At 46.3% G+C, this 24,113-nt stretch overlaps 1 protein-coding gene across 2 annotated transcripts in view; it reads left to right on the top strand.

Moving 5' to 3' along the window:
* PXYLP1 (2-phosphoxylose phosphatase 1) overlaps positions 1 to 12,188 on the top strand; it is a 57,827-nt gene extending 45,639 nt beyond the window's left edge. For both annotated transcript variants that reach the window (XM_069473155.1, XM_069473156.1), the window contains 2 exons: positions 6,499 to 6,638; positions 10,798 to 12,188. In XM_069473155.1, coding sequence (XP_069329256.1) covers positions 6,499 to 6,638; positions 10,798 to 11,735 — 1,078 coding nt within the window. In that variant the 3' untranslated portion in view covers positions 11,736 to 12,188. The remainder of the gene's footprint in view (positions 1 to 6,498; positions 6,639 to 10,797) is intronic.
* The last annotated feature ends 11,925 nt before the right edge of the window (positions 12,189 to 24,113 follow it).

Genomic DNA, 24,113 nt, shown 5'->3' with positions numbered 1-24,113 from the left:
TGGAGTGTCTCACTGCGACCAGGGCCATTCTTTAAAAGGGGCACTTTGCAGCTGGTCTTGCAGGGCCCTCGTTCCGTCACAGCGACGGCAGGACCCTCTGCTGGGCTGTGTCTGGAGCTCCTGTCTGAGAGGCTCGGCTCCTGGGACCAGCTGCCCTGGCTGCCTCTGCCCTCATTTCCTTTGCTGGGTTTTAGTTTGTTGGACGCTCTATATTTTTAGAAGCTACCTTAAATCTTTTGTGGAAAGTGGGTGGACTGTGCATGTTTAGTTAATGTTTATTAATTAATTCCATCTTTGAAAACAATGACAGTTGACTTGTCATCATAAACACGTACTTAGAGGGAGAGTGAGTGGGAACCCCGGTGCAGTGGACCCACTCTGGGCTGCTGACTCCTCCAGGGCTGCGGGATCAGGGTCACCGGCACTGCCTGCTGTCTTCCCAGATGCTATTTCAGCTTCAGAAATGAGCAATTTTGTGACCCAGTGAAAGGAAGTATTTGGGCCAGCGGGCAGGGCACAGTGACCTGAGCCAAGCAGCAGCTCTGCTTGTCCTTACAAGTCAGTTGTCCTGGAGTTTCCATCCGCAGTGCCACATCCTGGGCTCTCAAAGCTTGTGTAGTAGACGCTGCCTCTTTGTGAATGCCACGCGCTTTGCGAGAAAGGTGCCATTTGAACCCTCACAGTGCTCCATTTAGCCAGCATTAAGGTGATTAGCCATGCACACACCATGTTCAGTAAACGGGTTTTCTGCATTCATAAATATGAATTAAATACACTTTTCTACATCCAAGCAAGAAAAAAATATTCACTTCAATCAGCATTTATTCAACAAATATTAGTCTTATGCTCCTATCATGTGCCCGGTACTGTCACATGCTCTTGGCTCATGAACCAGGAGGTGGCACATGAGAAGGCTCCTAAACGAAGTGAAGGAGGCAGCCCTGAGGAGATCCGGGAAAGAGTGTTCCAGATGGAGGGAGCGGGGAGTGCAGGGGCCTGGGGCTGGAAGAGCTGGGCACGTACAAGCAGCCATAACAGCAGCCTGTGGCTGCGCTGGAGGAGTGAGGGGCGGGCGGTGGGCTTGTAAGGAGTCACAGAAGGGAGGCCGTGCCTGCCCTCAGGGGGCCTGCTCACCTCTGGAGACACAGCTGGTGCCCGGGGCATGGCCAGCCCTCAGTGCAGGGTGGCCAGCACTGGTGGCGGCAGCAGCAGCTTTAGAGAGAGAAGAGAAATGGAGGAAGAGCAAGAAGTAGCAGTGGAAGTAGTTTGGGTGCCACGTTTGGGGCATGAGCCGGAAGAGGGTGGCCTGACTCAGCCTGGGGCAGGGAGGGAGGGTGGCAGATCAGAGGAGGCTGCCCGGGGGAAAGGGGCCACGGGCTGTGCAGGAGCAAGTCAGGCAGCAGCTGGTGCTGTGGCTCAGGCCGTGAGAACAACCTGTGCAGTGTGGGCTGGTGGCCGGCTTATGTTGGAGCCTCAAAGTTAGTTTCACAGGCTTGAGCGTGGAGAGGAGAGGGGGGCAGGAACTAGGTCATCTGAGGCTGGGAACACGTAGCGAGGGAGTGTGGGCTGCAGGCTGCAGGCTGCAGGCAGCCGGGGAGCTGGGGAGTGAAGGGAGGAGAGGAGAAAGATCTGACAGCCATAGTGCAGAGGATGGAGTGGAAGCTGGTGGCAGTGTTTGTGTTATTAGGGGGATAGTGATCCAGAGGAGAGTCTTCACTTGGTGTCATGGCCCATTTGCCCTTCCTTCCCCCATCACCTGCCTGACCTCCCCTGCCGCTCTCCTCACCCTCACTCACTCTGCTTCCACGCTGCTGTCTCTTCTTTCCATGTTCGGGCACTGCTGCCTCAGGGCCTTTGCACTGACTGTTTTCTCTTTGATAGGCTCCTCCCACACATAGTTTTATGGCCAGTTCTCTCACCTTCTTCAAGTCTTTGCTCAAATGTCACCATCTCAATAAGACCTACTCAGAATGGTCCACTTAAAATGACAAGGCACTCTTCCCTCCACCCTGGTCTCCCACATCCCCTTATCCCGCTCTGCTTTTTGCCACAGGCTGTTACCTAGCACACACACACACACACACACACACACACACACATTTATGGTGTTCATTGGGTATTGTCTGCTTCCCCAGGCTAGAATGCAAGCTTCCTGACAGCAGGGGTTTTTGTTTGTTTTTGTTTACTGCTGCTGCATCCTAAGCACCTCAGCCAGTGCCTGGCATATAGAGGGGAATGTGATAAATGTTTTTTGATTGAATAAATGGTGGAGGCTGGAACTTAGGGAGTGGCAGCAGAGATGGAGAGAGGGGATAGATTTTAAGAGAAGGTTACAAGGTGGGACCAATAGGACTTGGTGACAGGTTGGACAGGGTTATAGGGGGGCGGGGACGGTGCCCAGGTTTCTGATTGGATGTCTGGTTGGTGGTGGTGCCCTCCCGGGGATACAGAGCACAGAAGTGGGAGTATGAGAGGGAAGTCATGAGTATAGGCTTCAGTGCTACGTTTGAGCTATCATGAAACGTTCAGGTGACACTTTCTAGTTGGCAGCAGGTGTGCAGTTTTGAGGCTCCAGAGCATTGTGTGGCTGGGGGAGAGAGGTTTATTTGAGAGTCTTCAGCATGTTGATGGCATTCGAAGCCGCAGGCGTGAGTGGTATCACAGACAGAACCATGAGGAGCGAAGAATGGGCCAGAGTCTTGGGAAACAGCAACATGTAATAGGCTCAGAGGAGACCCCAGGAGGGCACGTTGAAGCTGCAAACAGGGAAGAAGTCAGGAGAGTGGTGTTGTAAGAGCTAAGGAAAGCTGGGCTATTAACCACACCTAGTAGAGCAAAAGGATCCAGAAAGCTAAACACTGAGAAAAGTACATTGAGCTTATCTTTTTATAATTTCATTTTATTAGCAATGTAAAATGATAACTTCCTTAATTGGCATAAATTTTGAAAATCTAGTGTGAATTCATTCCAGTTTCCAGCCATGTACACGTGTTTGAATTGTGTTTTCTTTTTTTTTTTTTTTTTTTTTTTTTTGAGACAGAGTCTCACTCTGTTGCCCAGGCTAGAGTGAGTGCCGTGGCGTCAGCCTAGCTCACAGCAACCTCAAACTCCTGAGCTCAAGGGATCCTCCTGTCTCAGCCTCCCGAGTAGCTGGGACTACAGGCATGCACCACCATGCCCGGCTAATTTTTTTCTATATATATTTTTAGCTGTCCATATAATTTCTTTCTATTTTTAGTAGAGATGGGGTCTCGCTCTTGCTCAGGCTGGTCTCGAACTCCTGAGCTCAAACGATCCGCCCACCTCGGCCTCCCAGAGTGCTAGGATTACAGGCGTGAGCCACCGCGCCCGGCCTTGAATTGTGTTTTCTGCTAACAGCCTCCTGGTCTCTGCCTGCTTTCTGCTTGCCTTAACGTCCACGCAGAGCTCAGCATCGCTCCGATTATAACTAAAGCACAGTAAATTTTCTCTTGGGTGTGTGGATTAGCCTCGGGGTTCTGTCTCAAGCTTTGTGGCATAAAGAGGTGTGAATAATACATATAAAAGTGTAAATAGGAATCTGAAGTGAATGACTTGAAGGCTTAAGATAGTAACAGTTTTGATTCTCTCAGCCTTCAGTATAATAGCGGATTTCCAGTGAGGCCACAATAATAAAATAAAATTTATCCTCATAGATATAATTATTTCTATATTAGGGTAAGGCTAGGCTTTTGTAACAAGGAGACTCAAGAATACATTAGATAACAGAGAAGTTCAGCTTTCCTTGCATGAAGGTCTGAGCTGAGTGTTCTAGGTCGTTTGGGTTCTGCCTGGTCGTTCAGGGCCCAGGTTCCTTGCGGGTTGTTGCTCCCACCACCCTCTGGGGATGCCTACATGGCGGAACCGGGGCTACTGCCATGCCTAGACAGGGGCCAGAGGGAAGGAAGAGAATGTGATGGGGGCACTCCCGTGACCTGAAAGCCTAACCCCAGAAATGGCATACACCCCTCCGTTCCATTAGTGGATACTTAGTCGTGTGGCTCTACCTAACCTCTACAACTTCAGCAATGGGATCTAACCAAGTTCTCAAGAGACTAGATTGTGGTGTACAACTAGTAGTCTCACCCACAACAGCCTTTATTTTCAATACAGTCATTCTTCAATATCACAGGAAATTGGGTCCAGGATCCCCCTTGGATACCAAAATCTGCAGGTGCTCAAGTCCCTTCTGTAAAATGATGTAGTATTTGCATTTTACCTACGTACATCCTCCTTATACCTTAAGTCATCTCTATATTATTACACCTGATACAATGTAAATGCTATGTAAATGGTTGTTATACTATATTGTCTATTTGTATTATTTTTTTATTAATATTATTGCATTGTTATTTTTATTGGGTCTTTTTCCGAATATTTTTTTGATCCATTGTTCATTGAATCTTTGGATGCAGAACCCAAAGATATGGAGGGCCAACTGTATTTTCATCAAAATCTGAATATTTTAATAAACACTGTGGGAACTTGCCATATTCATTGCTACAGATTATGAAAGGCTTGCTGTTTTCATGAAACATACAAGGATGGGACACTTCAGAGTTGAATTCATTCACACTTATTTTTGGAGCATCTACTGTGTGCTCTGTACCTGCTGGGCCCGAGGGATGAAGCAGTGGGCCAGGCAGGCAGGGCCTGGGTAGTCACATCCAGGACAGGTCCAGGGGCTCAGGTCACCCGGTCCTCTTCATGTTAAAAAGATACAGCCATTTGTTATCTATTCTGTTGAACTTTCTACACCAAAAAAAAAAAAAAAAAGTAATGAATGCAGTTAGATATCAAAGCATCATTAAGCAGTCAGATGCCCTGAAAACCTGGGACATCTTAGCAAACACTTTCAGTAGTGAAATTTCATTTCTAAAATTGGCAGCAAAGCTTTCTCAGATCCTCAGAAAATCACCAACCTGAAATAATGGCCCGGAGCAGAACATTTGGCTCCTGTGGCTGGATGGCCTTTGTTTATGTGGGTTCCTATCAGCAGCCTCATTATCAGTCTGGACATTTTATTTCCCAGTTTGCAAACGTTTATGTGCTTTAGCCTCAGGCAGCACAACATACCCTCTGCTTTTATGGAAAGACATCATTCCCTGTAGCCATCCAGAGTGATTTATTAGACTATACTACATGTAAGGATTAGCATTCTCTAATTTTAAAACATATTTTTTAAAAGATGGATTTTCTTTGTTTAGCTTTATGTTTTTGAAAGATAATAAACCCATTTTGGCAGCCGTTTTTAAAGCACTGCCAAAGTTAATTGGGCTTTCAGACAGCGGGGGTTTGCCATTGGAACAGTTTATCTTCGCTTCTCTTCAAGCTGATTCCTAGGCAGTTTAGTTGTGAACTACACTATCTGGCCACTCCTGTTCAGCTGGAAAATGTATATACATTCTAAGGAGATGTGTGATTCGTAGGTCATTTCATTATTCAGGAAAATTGTATGTTAGTGACTAGAAAGACTTACCACATATACTTTGTGGCAGGAATATAGATAATCTCAGATCTCTTATAAACTGGTTTTTTTTTTTTTTTGTATTTATCACCACTCCCTATTTAATGAGCTCTTGTATGTGCAGACTGCACAGTGAACTGTAAAGAGCTATCAGAGATTTTGGTTATTTTACTCAGTTAACAATATTCCTAAAAGATTTTTCTAGAGGTCAGAAAAGTGAAGGGAGGATTAAAGGTTACCTAGGTGAAGGATGCGGGAGATTTTCTAGGAGGAAGGAATGGCATGTAGAAAGTGGTGGGAGTGTGTGTCTGTGTGTGTCCGGGTGGCCAGAGCACAGTGTTAGGGGGGAGGGGGCCGGGTGAGTGCGGAGGGGGGCCAGGTCAGATGGCAGGCTGCGCACCTTCCGGAAGGTGGCCACGGAAAGGGCAGTGATGGGGAAGGGTAGAGTCAGAGTTGCCTTTTCAGTTGATCCTGTGGCTATGGAGAAGGCGAGATTAGTGGGGCATGATTAAAGGGCAGGAAGGCCAAGGAGAAGCCCATTGCCGTCCAGACAAAAGCTGCCTGAGGCCAGAATGCAGGTAGTGGCCGTGAGGATGAAGGATAAAGGGATGGACACACACCTGGAGGAAGAATCTGCAAGATTGGGCGTAGGTGACATGCACAGGGGCAGGGAAGGGAAAAATTGGGACACCTCCCAGCCTAGGTCATGACTGCTGTGTGGGTGTTGGTGGCCTCCCAGAGAGGGAGCCCAGGAGGCAGTGCAAGTTGGGGAAAAGGATGGTAGAGGACAAAGCTGAATCCCTCAGTATCAGCCGAGGTTGGGGACTCAGGCTGACCTTACAGCAAGGGGATTTTGTGTGTAGGTGTCGGTGGTCAAGTAATAATGAAATTTGAATGTAGAAGTGATTGAGCCAGTCCCTGCTGTGGGTAGACAAGGCCTCGACACATTTGGGATATTGCTGGCTGAAGCTGAAAACTCTTTGGACCACTCATTCTCTGCATTGTCTCTTTAGGAAACCATATCATCCTAAATTGGAAGCTTTCGTTAGTCACATGTCAAAAGGATCCGGAACCTCTTTTGAAAGCCCCTTAAACTCCCTGCCTCTTTACCCCAATCACCCGCTGTGCGAGATGGGGGAGCTCACGCAGACAGGTACGTGTGACAGCCGCTCGCTCCATATTCTCCCACCCGCTCTTCCGTGTACACGCATTTGCGGCAAACACCGCTAGGTGGTGCTGTGGGGCTCAGGGCGGGTAAGTAAGGACCTGCCTCCCAAGGAACTCAGTGTCACCCAGGCATCTGATGAAATAGCTGATTTCTAAAAGTTATATAACCTTTTTTCTTATTACAAAACCAGTACATGTTCATGAAGAAAAAATAGGAAAGACAACACGTATTTTGCAATCTCCCCCAACTATCCTGAAGTGATATTTAAATATAACCTTTCTCTATACTTAATTTTTAAAGTTATATCAGGGGCCTGAACTGTAACAAGGAAGAAGAAACTAATTTATTATACAATTCTACATATCTTAATATAAATGCTTGAGAACAGCTACACTAGAAAATTGAATCAAGTAACCAAATGCGTGTACCAATGTGCATTGGCGACTCCGACAGCTACAAATGCAGATGACTGAGGGGTGTTGTATTGGTGACACGTCGGGACGTGGTTTTTCCAACAAGTTCTGATCAAAGCAACATACAGACATCTCTTAATTTATATTGGATTTCTGGAAAATCTGGTGGATGTTAATGTTGTGCAGAAATAGTTTTGTGTTTTATACACACAACAAACCGGAGTTAGATTCTATAGGCTAAAGTAGCCAAGCAGGTTTTTCACATGTGGGAATGTCTTGTGGTACATTCAAGTCATGTGGGGCAGAGAACAGTTGTCCCTTGTGGAGACTGTCTATCCCCCTGACCCCCACCCATTAGGTGCCAGGAATACCTATTATTGTGATAACTCCACCTGCAGACCCTCCCCGAGACAGTACAACTCTTGGTGAGAACCGCAGCTTAGACTCTCTGGTTGTAAATAACAGAAACTAACTCAAGCAAAAAAGTGAAATTTACTATCAAGATCCAAGGGTGACTCACGGACTCCCAAGATGAAGAGTGTGACCAGGCCTCCAGAGATTGGAACTGGAAATAAAAAAGCTATCTTGTCCCCACCTTTCTCTGTGGTTTTTGCTGTGTCTGTCAACAGAGTAGTGCCAGTCTTAGCCACACCCAGAGATGAACTTGCAAGTCCAGATTCTTTTTTTTTTTTTTTTTTTTTTTGAGACAGAGTCTCGCTCTGTCACCTGAGCTAGAGTGCCATGGCATCAGCTAGCTCACAGCAACCTCAAACTCCTGGGCTTAAGTCATTCTCCTGCCTCAGCTTCCTGAGTAGTTGGGCTTACAGGCACGAGCCACCATGCCTGGCTAATTTTTCTATTTTTAGTAGAGACAGAATATCGCTCTTGCTCAGGCTGATCTCGAACAACTGACCTCAAGTGATTCTCCTGCCTCGGCCTCCCAGAGTGCTAGGATTGCAGGCATGAGCCACCGTGCCCAGCCCGCAAGTCCAGATTCTTAAGAGAGAATCTTTCAAGGTCCCCAGGGGTCAGTGTCTGTCAGCTCTGGCTAAGGGCTCAGGATGACTGTGCAGAGAGCAGGGGTGGGGGAAACAGTCTCTGGATCCAGGGCTATACCCTGACGAGGCTTGGTGGCAGGTGGCCCTCACACACCCAGAGATAATCCTTCATTCAGACCTTTCTTCTCAATTGATCTATTATCATCATTGTTTTCTAAATTACTATTGCTCTAGAAATCATTCTTGCAGTACTGTTTGTTCCTGTTCCCTCATTTTCTTTTAATGGTCACTTTTATCTTCTATTTTAAATGTCATGAAAAATGCATAGCTGTTACAATAATCATTTGTAATTGGCACACTTAAGGCACCCCACAGTAACTATGAAAGATAAGATTGCTCATTAGTGCCTGCTCTGTTCAAGATGCTTTGGCAGCTGCTGAGTGTGGGAGGGTGGCCAGATGAATAAGACCCTCTAGCCTGGCCTAAAAGAGCCTGCAGCTGCAGCAGACAATGTGCATGGAGCCAAGTAACTATAATGCTGGAAGCCGCAGGGTCTTAGAGATAAACACAGGCTCTGGAGTCAGGCAGACTTGGAAAACAGTGTGAATAATATCCTCCCGACACGGCTGGTGGTGACTTAGACTAGGTAGCATGGATAGAGTGCTTAGCACAGTGCCAGCCTATGATGGACTCTCAGTGAATGCAGCTCACGTTGTCATAGAGGTCCAGCAACACAGGGAACAGGAAGAATTATTAATTTGACCTGGGAGAGGAAGAAAGAAAGCTCTGCAAAGCAGAGTTGGAGCCAGGCTCCAGGTGAGGATTTCTCTAGGCAGAGAAAGGGGAACAGCAGGAACAGAGTCATGAAAATGCAGGCTGTGTTTAGCAAGTATAAGAAGCCCTAAATGGCTAGAACTTAGTATTTCTACATGAAAATGTAAGGGACAGTGCTGTGAGCAGGGACTGAGAGCACAAAATTGAAGCCAGGTGGGGCCTTGAGTTTTGGCTCTGCCACTTCTTGACTGTGAATGGCTCAGGGGCTTGGTTTCCTCATCTGTCAAATAAGGAAAATGGGGGTGATAATAGTAACATACCTTCCTCACTGGGTTTTTGTGAGGATTAAATGAGAAAGGCTGGCGCCGCACAGGAAGCACTCCAACTTTAATGTGCGTAGCCTAAGAAAATAAAATAGGCCCACAGGGGAACCCTGGCCAGACACAGAATCTTAACGTTCATCACTCATGGTTTGCCTTTTTTTTTGCAAATCGCTTTAGAAATGCTAAAGCCTGTCCCAGTGCAGGTTCCTGGGGGAATTCTGTTCTTGAATCTCTTGAGCTAGGCATGGTGGCACATGCCTCTAATTGCAGCTACTTGGGAGGCTGAGGTGGGAGGATCATTTGAGGCCAGGTGTTGGGGACCAGCCTGGGCAACATGGTGAGAGCCCATCTCCAAAACCAAAAACCAACAACAACAAAAAAACCCACAACAAAACTCTTCATTCACAGTAGGACCCAGACATTCTTTGGGTGTTTTGCTGAGCTGTTCCCCTTCTGAGCCAACACATTTCCCTCTGTCTCATATTTTTCAGCCTAAGTTGTCTCATTTTTGCAGTGGAACTTTTAAACCATTTGCACATCTGAATAAATGGCATTACTGGTCACAGGGCCTGTGTGTAGTTGTACCCGCAAAGAATTCATACCCATTTGCTGAGACTGCATTTCCTTACATCTCGCAGGCTGGAGGGTGAGCTTGCTTTTGTCTGGGATTGCCTTTTCCTGCTTAAAGATGAGGCTTTTTCATTGTTTAAAAAGTTAATTTATTATTGCACTGTGGTAGTTCAAAACTAAAACAATACTAAAAAGTAAACTTAAAATTCTTCCACCCATGTTCCGTCCTCCTCAGTTCAGTGTCCTTGTCATCCCCAGGTAACCATTGTGATATTAGTTTCTTGTACATCGTTCCAAAGTTTCTTTATGTAAAATACAGGCAACTGCAAATACATGTTTTTATTTTTCTGTCTCTTTTATTTAAAAGGAGCATAATAAACATACTATTCTACACTTTGCTTTTTTCAAATATTCTGTCTGGCTATCTGGGAGACTGTTCCAAATCACAAGGAGAGCACATCCCTGCTGCTGAGCCCGGAAAGCCCCAGCAGGACTAGGCAGAATGTACCCAGGAGAGGGGCAGAGAGCGTTGGGCTGGGCAGACTGGGGAAGACGGGGTCAAGGAGGGAACTTTCCAGCAGTGAGGAGGCTAAGCAGCAAGCAGGCAAGCTCAGTCTGTCCTTCCCTCACTGATTTCACTGAGCAATCCCTGCTCCCTGGGGAATGCTGTGTCCCTGGGCAGGAGGGAGAAAGCTCTCCTTAGGCCTGTGCCACTTACAGGCTCCACCTCCCCCAGTGAGGTGATTCCCAGCTCCCGAGGCCTGCCAGTCACCATGCTCTCGCCAGGGAAGGGGCCGGTCGAGAGAGGGGGCAAGGCAAATGGTCCTTGTGCCTCCAGAGGACAGGGCCCCACTCTACTCATCCCTGCATGGATACCTCCAAGAGGCTCCCTTTGCAAGTTGATGTGAACCCATTCTTGTAACTTCTATTTGGTGGGAAATGGGCTTGATTATATTGTGTTACACTGCTCTAAAATGTGCCAGAGTTGGACACTAACTCAACTTCCCCTTGCTGTCTGCTTTGCTAAGCTGGTAGTGAGGAAAGCTTTGTATCCCCTGTGTTTCAGGAGTCGTGCAGCATTTGCAGAATGGCCAGCTGCTGAGGGACATCTATCTAAAGAAGCACAAACTCCTGCCCAATGACTGGTCCACAGACCAGCTTTATTTAGAAACCACTGGGAAAAGCCGAACCCTGCAAAGTGGGCTGGCCTTGCTTTATGGCTTTCTCCCAGATTTTGACTGGAAGAAGATTTATTTCAGGCACCAGCCAAGTGCTCTGTTCTGCTCTGGAAACTGCTACTGCCCAGTGAGAAATCAGTATCTGGAAAAGGAGCAGCGTCGTCAGTACCTCTTACGTTTGAAAAACAGCCAGCTGGAGAGGACCTACGGGGAGATGGCCAAGATCGTGGACGTCCCCACCAGGCAGCTCCGAGCTGCCAACCCCGTAGACTCCATGCTCTGCCACTTCTGCCACAACGTCAGCTTCCCCTGCACCAGAAACGGCTGTATCGGCATGGAGCACTTCAAGGTGATCAAGACGCATCAGATTGAGGACGAAAGAGAGAGGCGGGAAAAGAAGCTGTACCTCGGGTATTCACTCCTAGGTGCCCACCCCATCCTGAATCAAACTGTCAACCGGTTGCAGCGTGCTGCTGAGGGCAGGAAAGAAGAGCTCTTTGCCCTCTACTCTGCTCACGATGTTACTCTGTCGCCAGTTCTCAGTGCCTTGGGCCTTTCGGAAGCCAGGTTCCCAAGGTTTGCAGCCAGGCTGATCTTTGAGCTTTGGCAAGACAGAGAAAAGCCCAGTGAACATTCTGTCCGGATTCTTTACAATGGTGTTGACGTCACATTCCACACCTCTTTCTGCCAGGACCACCACAAGCGTTCTCCCAAGCCCATGTGCCCCCTTGAAAACTTAGTCCGCTTTGTCAAAAGGGACATGTTTGTGGCCCTGGGTAGCAGTAGTACAAATTATTATGATGCATGTCACAGGGAAGGATTCTAAAAGGTATGCGGCACAGCACTGTAGAATCTATGCCAATACAGAGGGCTAGGAAAGGTCCACTTCTAGTTTTATCCGTTGCTAAGGGTGTAAGATTTTTATTTTTGGAGGCTAAAGATTGTGTTGGGAGCCACATGGATGGTTTGGGTTGAACAGTAGGCATGTTGCTATAATCTGGTACGTGAGTTGCTTGGTACAAAATGGCCAGTTCACAGAGAAAAGAAGGTACTTTATCATAGCCAGACTTTGCATACGATGCCAGAATAATACTTCAGTACCTAACATTGCCAATCCAAGTTTGTATTCTTTTGGCCTGCCATGGTCCTATATGATGGAACCAGCAAACCTCAGCCAAAATTTTCTTAATCTTGGACAATTTTACCTTATCCTTGTTCAGTTAAAAATTTCTTAAAGTGATTTATATAAAACGGGGGTTGGCAAACTTTTTCTGTAAAAGGCCAGATAGTAATTATCTGAACTGTGTGGACCAAAAGGCCACATTTAGTCTGTCACAGCTATTCAACTCTGCTCTTATAACATGAAAGCAATCACAGACAATGCACAAATGAACAAGTGTGGCTATGTCACAGGCTGTAGTTTGCTGTCCCCTGATCTAAAAAAAAGGCTCCACTACAACTGCACTTCCAGCACTTTGAGAACCAGTTGAATACTAAGAATTATTTAATGGTTTCTCTAGTAACTTCTGCTAGAAACACAGAATTTGGTCTGTATCTGACACTATTACAAAACTTGAGGGGAAATAAACATTGAATCACAATGAATCATAGAAAAATTATTAGAAGAATACTTGATGTTCATGATGATTGTGGTAAAAGATAGTTTTAAGTATGTTTTAAAATTTGTCTGCTGTAGTCTATTTGCTGTATATGCTGAAATTTTTGTATTCCATTTAGTATTTTTATAGTCTAGGAAAATATTTTCTAAGACCAGTTTTAGATGTGCTCTTATTCCTATAGTAATATTCAATTTACTGTAGCTGCTTGGTAGTTAGAAGGAGGCCAGAAGATGAATTCAGGCACTTTCTTCCAGTAAAACTAATTATGGCTCATTCCCTTTGACAAGCTGTAAAATTGGATCAATTTTTAGACCATTTTCATCAGTTTCAAATGGTAAATTCTGATTGATTTTTAAATACGTTTTTGGAAGAACTTTGTTACTAGATAATTAAAAAATCTTTATAGGGTGTTTTATATATTAGAAGCAATTATAATTAAATCTGTGATTTCTGAACTAATGGTGCTAATTCTATTCAAAGAAATGTAAAGTGCAAGTGAGATTCCCTGGTGTCATTGGAATTCCAACTTTTTCTCTTTGTTTTTGTCCAGTGTTACATTTGAATATGTCTGTTTCTATAAATAAATTTTTGAAGAATACATATACTATACAACTCATGGTTTGTACCTATAAGTCACTCTAGTTCTTTTCAAGTGAGAACCAGTATCTTAAAGATTTATTTTAACTGCTTCATTTATTGCTGAAGTTTGTGTTATCTCTCAAGTATTTAAAGCCTAATCAGTTTTTTTCCTCCCACTCTAAATATATCTGAATTAGAACTGCTAAACACAGCTTGAAGATTTAAAAATAAAAGTGACTCAAGATTTTTTTTAAATCAATTTATAACATCTTTTGGTAGAAGTAAATATTTTGGCTAAGAGCCACCACCGAAAGTGTAAATACAAGTTTTGCCTCTTAAGACATTGGGTATGCACAGCATTAAAATATCATCTTCAATATCCAGTTCTGAGACACTTCATCCCATAATAAACACTGAGCACTGAGCTGAGATTAATGAACACAGTCCTTGGTTTCTGGGCAGTGGTCTAATGGCTTAATTCATGATAGGTCTGGCTGTTTACGTGTATTTATTTGGCTTTCTTGTTTTTATTAATACGTGCACACTGGAAAATAATCAAACACTACTGAAAAGCAACTTCAAAAGTGAAGTTCTCCCCTGATCCCACCTCCAGAGGTAAGGTAACACTGTGAGCTGTTTAACAGATATTCTTCCGGAAGATTTTCCATGCAGATACAGAAATACATGTAGTTTTTAATAGGAACAAGATCATTGTATATATATTGTTCTGTGACTTGCTTCCCTGAAAAATACTTCTTATTGACCTACATCCCTTAACAGTATGGCTTAAAGATATTTCCTTGTTATTAATAAGATGATAGATAGGTATATATAGTTATAGATGGCTCTTTTTATAGCCACTGAATAATATTTCATGATATAGATTAGACAAATTTTTAAAATCTCATCAAAAATGGATGAAACGGAAACTTAAAGCCAAGTACTGAAACAGGACTACAAGACTACATAGAATAAAACAGAAGCCAGCAATCGCCTGTGTTGATTTTCTAGCCCAACTCAGTGGTTAACCCTTTTTCAATGTAGCCACAGGTATTTATTAATACGAGTATTCTTTTTCCAACTTCACGTGGAACAGAATTGAAGAGCTTAATCTAATATTGCCATTAAGCCTATTTGAGGATCTTTGTAGCTATAGCAGAATTAGACTTTCTGGAAGGTTTAGGTGATTCCTTTTTCTAGAACTCTTAAAGGCTGATGCAGAAGAGGCAGGGATGCATGCTTCTGTGTCTCTGAATCTTCAGGAAGCCTTCTGAACAGATTTAGCAGCCACTAGGGTGGGTGTACTCTGGCGTGTGTAAACACAGCCACAAATAGAAAGCAGAAAATAGCTGAGGTTTACATTGCAGTTCTGGCTTTAATAGTGGCCAGCACAGGGCTCTGGCCTGGACACCAGTGAACTCCCATTGCCCAAGGCCACTGAGCTGCATGGTTGGATTGTACCCCTGCTTAGTGCCAGCCCAGGAGCCGCCTCAGGTGAGTGATAATTGCTTCTGCTTAAGAGGGACCAGCTGAATTCCTCAGAGTGGCTGCTCAGGCCTTCCGGACCTCCGAGCCTGACTGCCGGCTGAGACTGGCCTTGATGAGGAGAAGGTTTCCCTGAGGAGCCAGTGGAGCCCTCAGAGCTGCAGAGCCCCTCGGCAGAGGGGTGGCCCAAGTCCTGGCTTCTGGATAACTGTCAGTAGTAAAGGTGCCGTGTACTGCCAACTACGTGAGTTCCACACGTGTTTCTTTATCAGTCTTGACAACATTGTGAGGAAAGTCCTGTTCCCCTAATGCAAATAAGGAAACAGGGTCAGGGGAGTGAAGTCACTTTTCCAAAGGAAGAGTCGGAACCCAGAGTTAATCCAAGTTTACCTGATACTAGTGAACTTTAAAGAGCATTTACTGTATAAGACACTGTGGGAAAAGGCTTTACCTATATTCTTTCATTAATGTTCGCAGTAGTCCTACCAGATACCATATTTGCTGGCAAATATCAATGAATAGTAAAACATGGCGGGGTCACAGCAGTTCTACATTTAAATCTAAATGTTTAGGGGAATATTCCAACTCTGCCTCCAACCATCTGTGGCTTGCTTGCTATTTTTGCTAAGAAAACTACTTACATAATGTAAAACTTCTTTGCAGTGATGTTATATTATCCTCAACAACTAGGGGGCAGCATCAAATACAAGTTTTAGTCTTCAGGGCCCAGTCTTCCAACTGTAAAGCAAGTAGGGTAGTTTGGGGTGTGTTTTAATAGGTTGAACTGCTGTCCTGGTTTGCCCAGCACCAAGTGGTTTCCCAGGATATGGGACTTTCGGTGCTAAAAACTGGGAAATCCCAAGCAAACTGGTACAAGTTGGTTACCCTGGTGTTATATGTTGAGACAAGCATTAGCTACTACTGTCATTCGCACTTTACAGAAAGGGGAACTATGGTGGAGGGAGGTTTCACATAGCACAGCTGGGACTCACGCTGTGTCCATTGCACTTGAAGGACCATGTTCTTAAACACAGTATATGATGATAATGCCTCTCTGAACCACTTAGGACTACCTTTGGTTACATGCTATGGAAACCTGATTACAGTGGCTTAAGCAAATAAAGCCTTTCATTGTTTCCAGTGACTCCACGATGTCATCAGGAACCCAGACTCCTATTTGTATCTCACTGACCAGAACGGGGCCCCCTGGCCCGCCTCCACTGCAAAGGAATCTAGGAAAGTGAGTATTTTTATTAGGCACATGCTGTCCCAAACAAAATCAGGCTTCTTTTACTAAGGAAGAAAGGGGAGTGGATATGGGTAGAGGACTAGGAATGACTGCCACACTCAAAAGCCACCATTAAGCTGAAGGTCCCTTGCTTCAGGACTTCTCATCCCATTTGCTGGCCGTGCTCAGCCGTTGGCCCTTTCAGGGAACTGCTGTAGTGAAGACAGCCGTCTGCTGAGGGACACGCCTCCTTCCCAGGGCAGCCACAGCTAATGACTGGTCAGAACAGGGATTTGAAGGTCTGGGGACAACCCTGAAGGGCCATCCCAGCTTCAGAGCTCCCTGGGGTCAGCAGAGGCCCTGTGACTGCAAGATAGCCCACTTCTACCTCAACCTGCACTCCTCGTGACTTGAGAGTACTCCCCGGTAAATCCCCGCGTGCATACCTGGCTCAGAGTCGGCTTCCGTGAACCGACCTGCAATGGAAGGCAAGCGGGTCCTAGGGGCTGAGGTCCCGGCTAGTATGGTCAGGAAAGCTGGAGTCATTTCTAGGAAAGGAATAAATATTGATGACCCATTTCTCCTTCTATCACTGCCCTTGAAAGGCTTATCATTTTATTGTGGAAGCTAAGTATGCACATATGAAGCAGTAGGAGAAATTTGATTTCAGACAATCAAAAGCTAATTACAGATGCTGTTATACCAGACTTCACACTTATTGAGCACATACCATATGACTAAGCATTCATGTGGATACTGGACTAACTATTCAACTGACAGTGTGTATAACTCACAGTATGAGTAACTGAAGTAGGCATTTATTATCCCCATTTTATAAGTAAGGAAACTGAGGCACAGAGGTAGACATGTACACAGGATCACACAGTCAGCAAGTGGCAGCCTCAAGACTAGAACATGGCACATCCTAGACTACAAAGCTCCCCCAGGTCCCTCTAGCATGGCACTTCATCTCCCAGCATGACCCCACACAAGTGGACAAGTACACCTGACACTCGGGCTATATAGCCCACAGTCTACCCTACTCGAGGGAGTGATCCCCTTCTTGCATCTCTGTTATGGACATTCATATTTCTAGCTCCTTTTGTTTCTGTTTCCATTTTTTTTCCTATTGCACCTTTTCCAAGGAAGTAGAATCATCTTATAGTAGATTGTGTTAGCCGGGGCTCCCCTGAAAACAGAGTCTGAGAAAAAAAAGCTAAGTGTAGGTAGTTTGTTAGGGAATATGATCCCAGGGAGCAGGAGTGAAGGACAGAAGGGATGCGACAGGGATGGAGAGAAAGCCAGTGTAAGGATGTATACTGAGTTGACCACCCTATGGTGACTGGCTGCTCTATCCCACAGGACGTCCTGAGAAGCCTTATAAAATATGTCTCAGAACTGTTCACTTGGGGGAAGAAAAGGGAAACGTTATCCCTTGGCTCCCATCCACAGCTGTCTCCTCTGCCCTTCTGGACTGAATGCGCATGAGTGCCCGGCAGGTTTCCCTACACAACTTGGCCTCACAGAAACCCCAGGGCAGGAAGCAAGAGAAGCGAGATGCTGTCAGATCAAAGCCTGCATGGACCTGGTCGACACAACAGTGGCTGGAAAAGGACCGAGAGGCTTGGAAGGGGAGTACAATATATGTCTGCTGTGCAGGATGAACCAGCTTTGTTGAGCACTTTACCGTGCCAGGCACTGTGCTGGGCTTTGTATGCATAACCTTGTTTCATCCTCACCGTAATGCTGTGACTTAGAAATTACTATCATTCCCATTTTTAAGATGGGGGACGAAACTGAGAGAAGTCATTTGCTAAGGCCTCACAGCTGGGAAGCAGCAAAACTGGCAGTCACATCAGCCTAACTCCTGAGCCCCTGCTCATGATCACTGTGCCATTATAGTGGCACAGTGGTCCTCCATAAGGCATGTGTGATGGCTTACTAATACATACTGAATATCTCCCTCTGACATATGTAGATTGTACATTCACAGCAGTGTCAACAAAACCAGGCCACTCCTTGTCAAAAACCCTTCCTTGGCCCTCCACTGCCTTCCAGATAAAATCTAAGCTCCTTAAGGTAACCCACGAGGCCCTTCATGGTCAGGTTCCCATTTACCCCTCCAGCTTTATTGCTTGCAATAAGTACAAGGATGAAGGAGTTTTATGGGGACTACAGTTGTTGACACATTCTCTGCATGCCTGGAAGAGAGAGAAAGGGTCGTAGCATCACCACGTTGGATGTCGAATTTAAAGGATCTCTGAGAGGACAGTCGATTCCAGAACACCTAGCAAATCTCAGAACCTAGCAACTTATTAGTTCCTCATTCCACCATCTGTGGTCTGGAGTGTGAGGTCTCAGAAAGGGAAAGAGCTTTGGAACCATACCGACCGAGTTCAAATCCAGTTCTATACCACTTGCCAGGTGTGAGACCTCAGGCAAGGTGTCTAGGCTCCCTAAGCCTCAGATTCCTCATCTGTAAACCAGGTATGACTCCCATGAGAGAGTGTACATGAAGCTCCAGGCATGGGGCATCTTGACATAGCAGGAGTCATTATTGCTCACATGTAACTCTTTTCGTTTCATTGCTTTGAGTCATGAAAACCACCTGGAACCAGATTATGTCCCTGCCCACTTGCTAAAGCCAGGAAGCCCACCTGGAGGCATAGCACCACACTCTAGGCATAACTAGAGAATACAACTCCTTGGGCACATGCAATTCGCTTTGGGGTGAAAAGAATTCAAATTTACCGAGTCCTCCCTTTGTGCTCAACACTATGTTTGACACTGCATACAAACATCTCAATTATTCCCCAAGAGGGCTTGTCCTTTCCCCATGTTTCTTTCATTATCTGTGTCTAACCCCCATCCTTCCTGCTTTAGAGTTGCTATTCATTTGAGAAGCAAATGACCCCAGAGTTCAGCAAAGGCATGGGAGTCTGGACGCCCGTAGAGAAGTTGAAGGAGCAGCATCCCAGGACAGGCCTTGCACCTCTACAGAAGAGAGATCCTGCCCTCAGCACCTCAGCTTCAGGGCGTTGCTCCCCTCCTTGCTGCTGGGGCAGACAAGTGAAGTGTCCATCCTTCCTACTCTCCCTCCCCTCCCCCACTGCCCAGTGCTTTGGCTGGCGTGTCCCTGGCAACAGTCCCCAGGAAGGGCAAGTCCTTCTCCTGGTGGACAGCTGGCTGGCTTCCTCCCAACTCAGACCCAAGCATGTCTCAGGCATTCCCCAGGATGGGAAGTCCTTCCAGGAGCCTTTCCTCAGAAGCCGGCCAGAGACAGACTGGGGCTCCTTCAAGCCCAAGGCTGAGCCCATGGAGTGTGCAAGGCGTGGATGTGAAGGGATGCCGCACCGCCCTCTAGGAGCAACTGCACTTGGGTCTTGCTTTGCCGTTTTTTCCTCTTTCCCTGTTCTCACCAGGTGAGGCCACTTTCCCAGCAAACTGAAGCTCCCTCTGGTGGCCTCTGCCTGGGTACTTATCTTCCAGCCATAGCAAGTAGAGAGTCACTTTGTGTCCAGATGGTCTCAGCCTAACTGCTCTTTTGCTTCATTGATGGAGCTGTTTAGTATTCTCAACAACTCGTTCCCTGATTGACAGACTGACCATTAAATTGACTTTAAGGCTGATGGATCCTGATAGACAACTATCTGAAAAATTAATCCTGAGTAACTGAATAGTTGGCTGGTTAAATTTCTAAATCCACAAATCATTTGATTGACCTACTGGCTTTCTGACTTACTAACCCTAAGTAACTAAACATCCGACAACCTTAAACTGCCTGACTCTTAACTAACCAGCTGAATGGCTAACACCTGGCTCCCTAATTAAGGACAATAGATGGGAGAAGAGACTGCCCCTTCCTCACACCCTAACTCCTCTGGAGATTGGGACCCTATTCTTCTCCCATCTTGAGCCACTTGAAAGCTGCTATGGTCTGAGTGTTGGTGTCCCCCCACCCCACCACCAAATGAATACATTGGAACCTAATGCCCAATGTGACAGTCTTAAGAGGTGGGGCCTTTTGGGAAGCAATGAATTCATGAAGGCTGTGCCCTCATGGGTAGGATAAGTGCCCTCATAAAAGAGGTTGAAGGGACTAAAATGCCTCTTCCACCTTGTGGATGCAGCTACAAGGTGCCATCTTTGAAGCAAAGAGCAAGCCCTCAACAGACACTGAATCTTTTGGCACCTTGATCTTGGACTTCCCAACCTCCAGAACTGTGAGCAATAAATTTCTGTTGTGTATAAACTACCTAGTTTAAAGCACTTTGTTATAGCAGCTCAAATGAACTAAGACAGAGGGCAACCAGGAAACTGATGTTCTGATCTACTTCTAGTGAGGTTCTTAACCTGTGCCCCACAGATAGGTTTCAATTTTGCTTTCAAAGTAGTGTGGATGTAAAGTTGTGCTTATCCAGGAAGAAGGTTCACAGCTTTCACTGGATTCTCAAAAGAGTCCAGCACACACAAAATATATTCAGAGCTACTGCTCTGGGAAGACCCTCAGTAAACACGTCTCAGATAGGCAAAGCCCTTGCCTGAATTCAAGCCGGATTTCTCCCTCTCTCCCATCAGGCCAGAGTGGCAGGAAGATGACTAGGAAGAGTCAGAGAGCCATAGGGGAGGTAGTTGTAACAGGGAGGAAGAATAAAGGCTGAGCTATGCGTGAAGTTTCCAGGGAGAGGCCCAAGGAAGTTCACCTGGGTCCTTCTTGCCTGGTGTCCACATTTAACCCAAGATGGCAGGGGCTCTTTAAGTGGAGATGGATATATTTATCAGGGCCTTTTGGGGGGCAGGGAGTATGTGTGAGTATGTGATCATGAATAGCTATGTGACTGTGTGTATTTACACACCAGTGTGTTCACAATGGTAGGCATAACTGAGACGTATGTGTGCATGTGCATGAATGGCCTTTGGGTTAGTGTGTGCATCTGAATGGTTTGTGAATGGATTTGCACATGCGTGCTTACCTATGGGCCCCTCAAGTCTTTAGCTGAGTTGAGACATTATGAATAAGAATTTCAGTGGCTGAGAATATCCGCAGGCATGCGTACACCCCACACTAGAAGTCGGAATCCTCAACTCCTCCCTCTCCCTGATCCCTCATCATCCATTCAATTCGCACTGCCACCCCACCGTCAGCTCCCGCCACCTCTCCCTGGTCGTCAGTGGTCTCCCCTCCGGACCCCTCTGAGCCGCAGCCACACACATTTTACCACAGGTGGTAAAATGAAGTCTGGGTCACAGCGCGCCTCTCCTGAAACCGACAATGGTTTCCACTGCCCAGCGGTACCGCCCATCTCCTCAGTCTGACTTGAGGGCTCTTTCAACGTCGTAGCTCTGCTCATTGAGGACTCTGGGCTCTCTAAGTCCCCGGCTTTGGGCGCGCCGCCCCTCAATCCGGTCCTATCCCACACTTCCAAGGTTTCACTTCGGATGCCTTGGCGGGCCCTGCCGCGCTGCCCCTACGTCCCATCTCAAAGACTATCACGTGTTACCGTAACTGCCAGACCTCAAGAGGACCCAAGCCTGTCTGCCACGTTCCACCCGGTAACCCCTCCCCACCCGACTAGGAGCCCGAGAGGCCACAGATCTGAGAAGGGCCCGGCACAGGCGCGCAAAACTCTTTATCGCGGCGCGGAGCGGCAGAAGTCGCGACGCAAAAACAGAAACGCGCCTGCGCAAAGGGAAGAGTAGGCACTTCGATTCCCAGAATCCTCTTACCAGGACTCCATTTCCCAGAAAGCTCCTAGCGCCCCACCCCGGAACTGCCTCTTTTCGAAAGCGGAAGGCGGGGCGAACCTGGTAGTAGAGACTGTTTTTAATAGGGTGGGCCCGAGAGAGGTTTCGTGGAGTGTCTACCTCCAGGGGTCGTTCGTGAGTCAGAAACCAGGACCTTGGAAGGAGGGGGCCTGGCCATAGCCCTTCTGCGCTTTGCTATGCAGCGCTCTGATTCCCTGCGTCCGCCCGCGACCGGGCCTGCCTCAGCCTTGCACTCTGTCCGCTCTGGCTTTGTCTGTCCACGGTCAGTGCATGCTCTCTGCCCACCTCTGGCGTCTCTAGCGAGTAGAGGCTGGTGGCCATATGGTCCCGCATCTCCCTTTTTCCCAACCCTGCCTTGCTTGTCTACCACTTGAAGGAAGTGACAACCTCGACTCTTAAGAGCCTAAACCATATGTGGATTCCATAGCTCTTCTATTTCTAGCTTTAGCTGTAGGAGACAAGGCTGCGGGCAGTGGAGACAGGTATGGCCAGAGGCTGGGAGGAGGAGTATCTGTGATTTCCTCACCTGTTGTCTCTGTGCCCAAGAAGGTCATTTTCCTGTGGCCCGGACCGTTCAGCTCATATCCTCAAATGCCTGCGTTCTGGAAGTCGTCATCCTCCTTCCTCAGATCCTCCACTCTCAGCCTCATCCCTTGGACCCCAGCAACGCCCATCTGGGACCCATGGCCTATTTTCACCTTTCCTCTCTGGAGCCACTTAGAGCACCTGGCAAGAAATGGGCGCAACTGGTGGGATTGGGATCAAGACAGGGAGTTTGGGGCATTTGGAGGCAAATGGAAGGGAAGGAGTGGACTAAAAGGGAGCCTCAGGACATGTGAAGGATTGACAGTTACTGGGGCAAACTGGGAGGGTCGGGGTCCAGGGGTGAGGGAGTGAGAGGGAGTGGGACCTCTCATCACTGATCACTATATCTCAAAAGGAGGAAATGTGTGTATTGCTAAGCAGGCAGGTCAAGAACACATTTTTCAGAGCTACGCTTCTTTATGAGAGACACAACCCATAGTAACTTAGTTTTGTTCTAACCATTTTAAGTGAACGGAACACTTTCCCAACTAATATTAGGGAGCAACAACCACTGCTCTATGTCAGCGGTCCCCAACCTTTTTGGCACCAGGGACTGTTTTCATGGAAGACAATTTTTCCACAGGACGGGGCGGGGGGTGGAGGGGGATGGTTTGGGGATTATTCAAGCGCATTACATTTATTGTGTACTTCATTTCTATTATTGTTACATTGTAACATATAATGAAATATTATGCATCTCACCACAGGTTGAAGACCCCTGCTCTATATAATGGATACATGAAGTATAGACTTCCCAGAGGCACTTTCCCTGGCACTTTCCCCATGTTGCTCGATGTTGCCACATTTCCTCCCTGGGTAGACCTGTAGTGGTCCCTGAGACCCTTTTAGGAGCTGTGCAAGGTCAAAACTGTTTTCAGAATAGTACTAAAATTTATTTGCATTTTTCACTGTACTGATTTTTACATTTAAAGCGGTGGGTAAGCTGGGCATGGTGGTGAGTGCCTGTAGTCCCAGCTACTCAGGAGGCTGGGGCAGGAGGATTGCTTGAGCCCAGGACTTCAAGGTTGTAGTGTGTGCACTGTGAATAGCCACTGCACTCCAGCCTAGGTAGCATAGCGAGACCCCAGCTTTTAAAAAAATAAATAAAATGGTGAGTAAAACTGTACATTGGCATGAATCAAGGCGGTGGCACCAAACTATTAATATGTTTGTAGTTACTGTATTTTTCACCAGTATACTTACAGGGGTGGGGAATGGGAAAGCCAGTTGCACTTAATGTCCTTAATGAAGAGTGTTCATTTTACTCAGTTTTGAACTTTGAGCACTTGTCTTTCTAATATTTTGTGTGACAAATTGGGAAGTATGCAAAAAGCAAGTCTACTGCATACCGAGTTATTAAGTCTTGAGAAAAAACAATTCTGTGGTTGTTTGAGTTGCTAGCTGAACTGGACGCTTTTCTAAAAAACACCTCTTTTACTTGAAACTGACAGGCAGTATGATTACTTGGACTTGGGTATTTAGTAGACATTTTCTAGAAAATGAACAAAGTGAACTCATTACTTCAAAGGAAACAACTGACATTATTTGATGCCAATGAGAAAATTTGAGCTTTTAAGAAACATTTCTGCCATGCTGAGCTTGACAGCTTCCCGATACATAAAAGTTTTGGGATTTTTTTTGAGTCTTGCCCTGTTGCCCAGGCTAGATTGCAGTGTTATCATCATAGCTCACTACAGTCACAAAGTCCCAGGCTCCAGTGGTCCTCCTGCCTCAGCCTCCAGAATACCTGGGACTGCAGGCTCACACCACCACACCCAGCTAATTTTTTAATTTTTTTTTCAAGACTGGGTCTCATTGTGTTGCTCAGGCTGGTCTCGAACTCTTGGGCTTAAGCAGTCCTCCCACCTTGGCTTCCCAAAGTGCTAGGACACAGGCATGAGCCATCATGCCAACCCATAAAAGTTTTTTTGATGAGCTTTGT

This window comes from Eulemur rufifrons, chromosome 7 (assembly GCF_041146395.1).
Source record: "Eulemur rufifrons isolate Redbay chromosome 7, OSU_ERuf_1, whole genome shotgun sequence".
NCBI classification, from domain to species: Eukaryota; Metazoa; Chordata; class Mammalia; order Primates; family Lemuridae; genus Eulemur; species Eulemur rufifrons.
The sequence above is the reverse complement of the archived record's forward strand: the minus strand, read 5'-3'. Positions and strand labels throughout refer to the sequence as shown.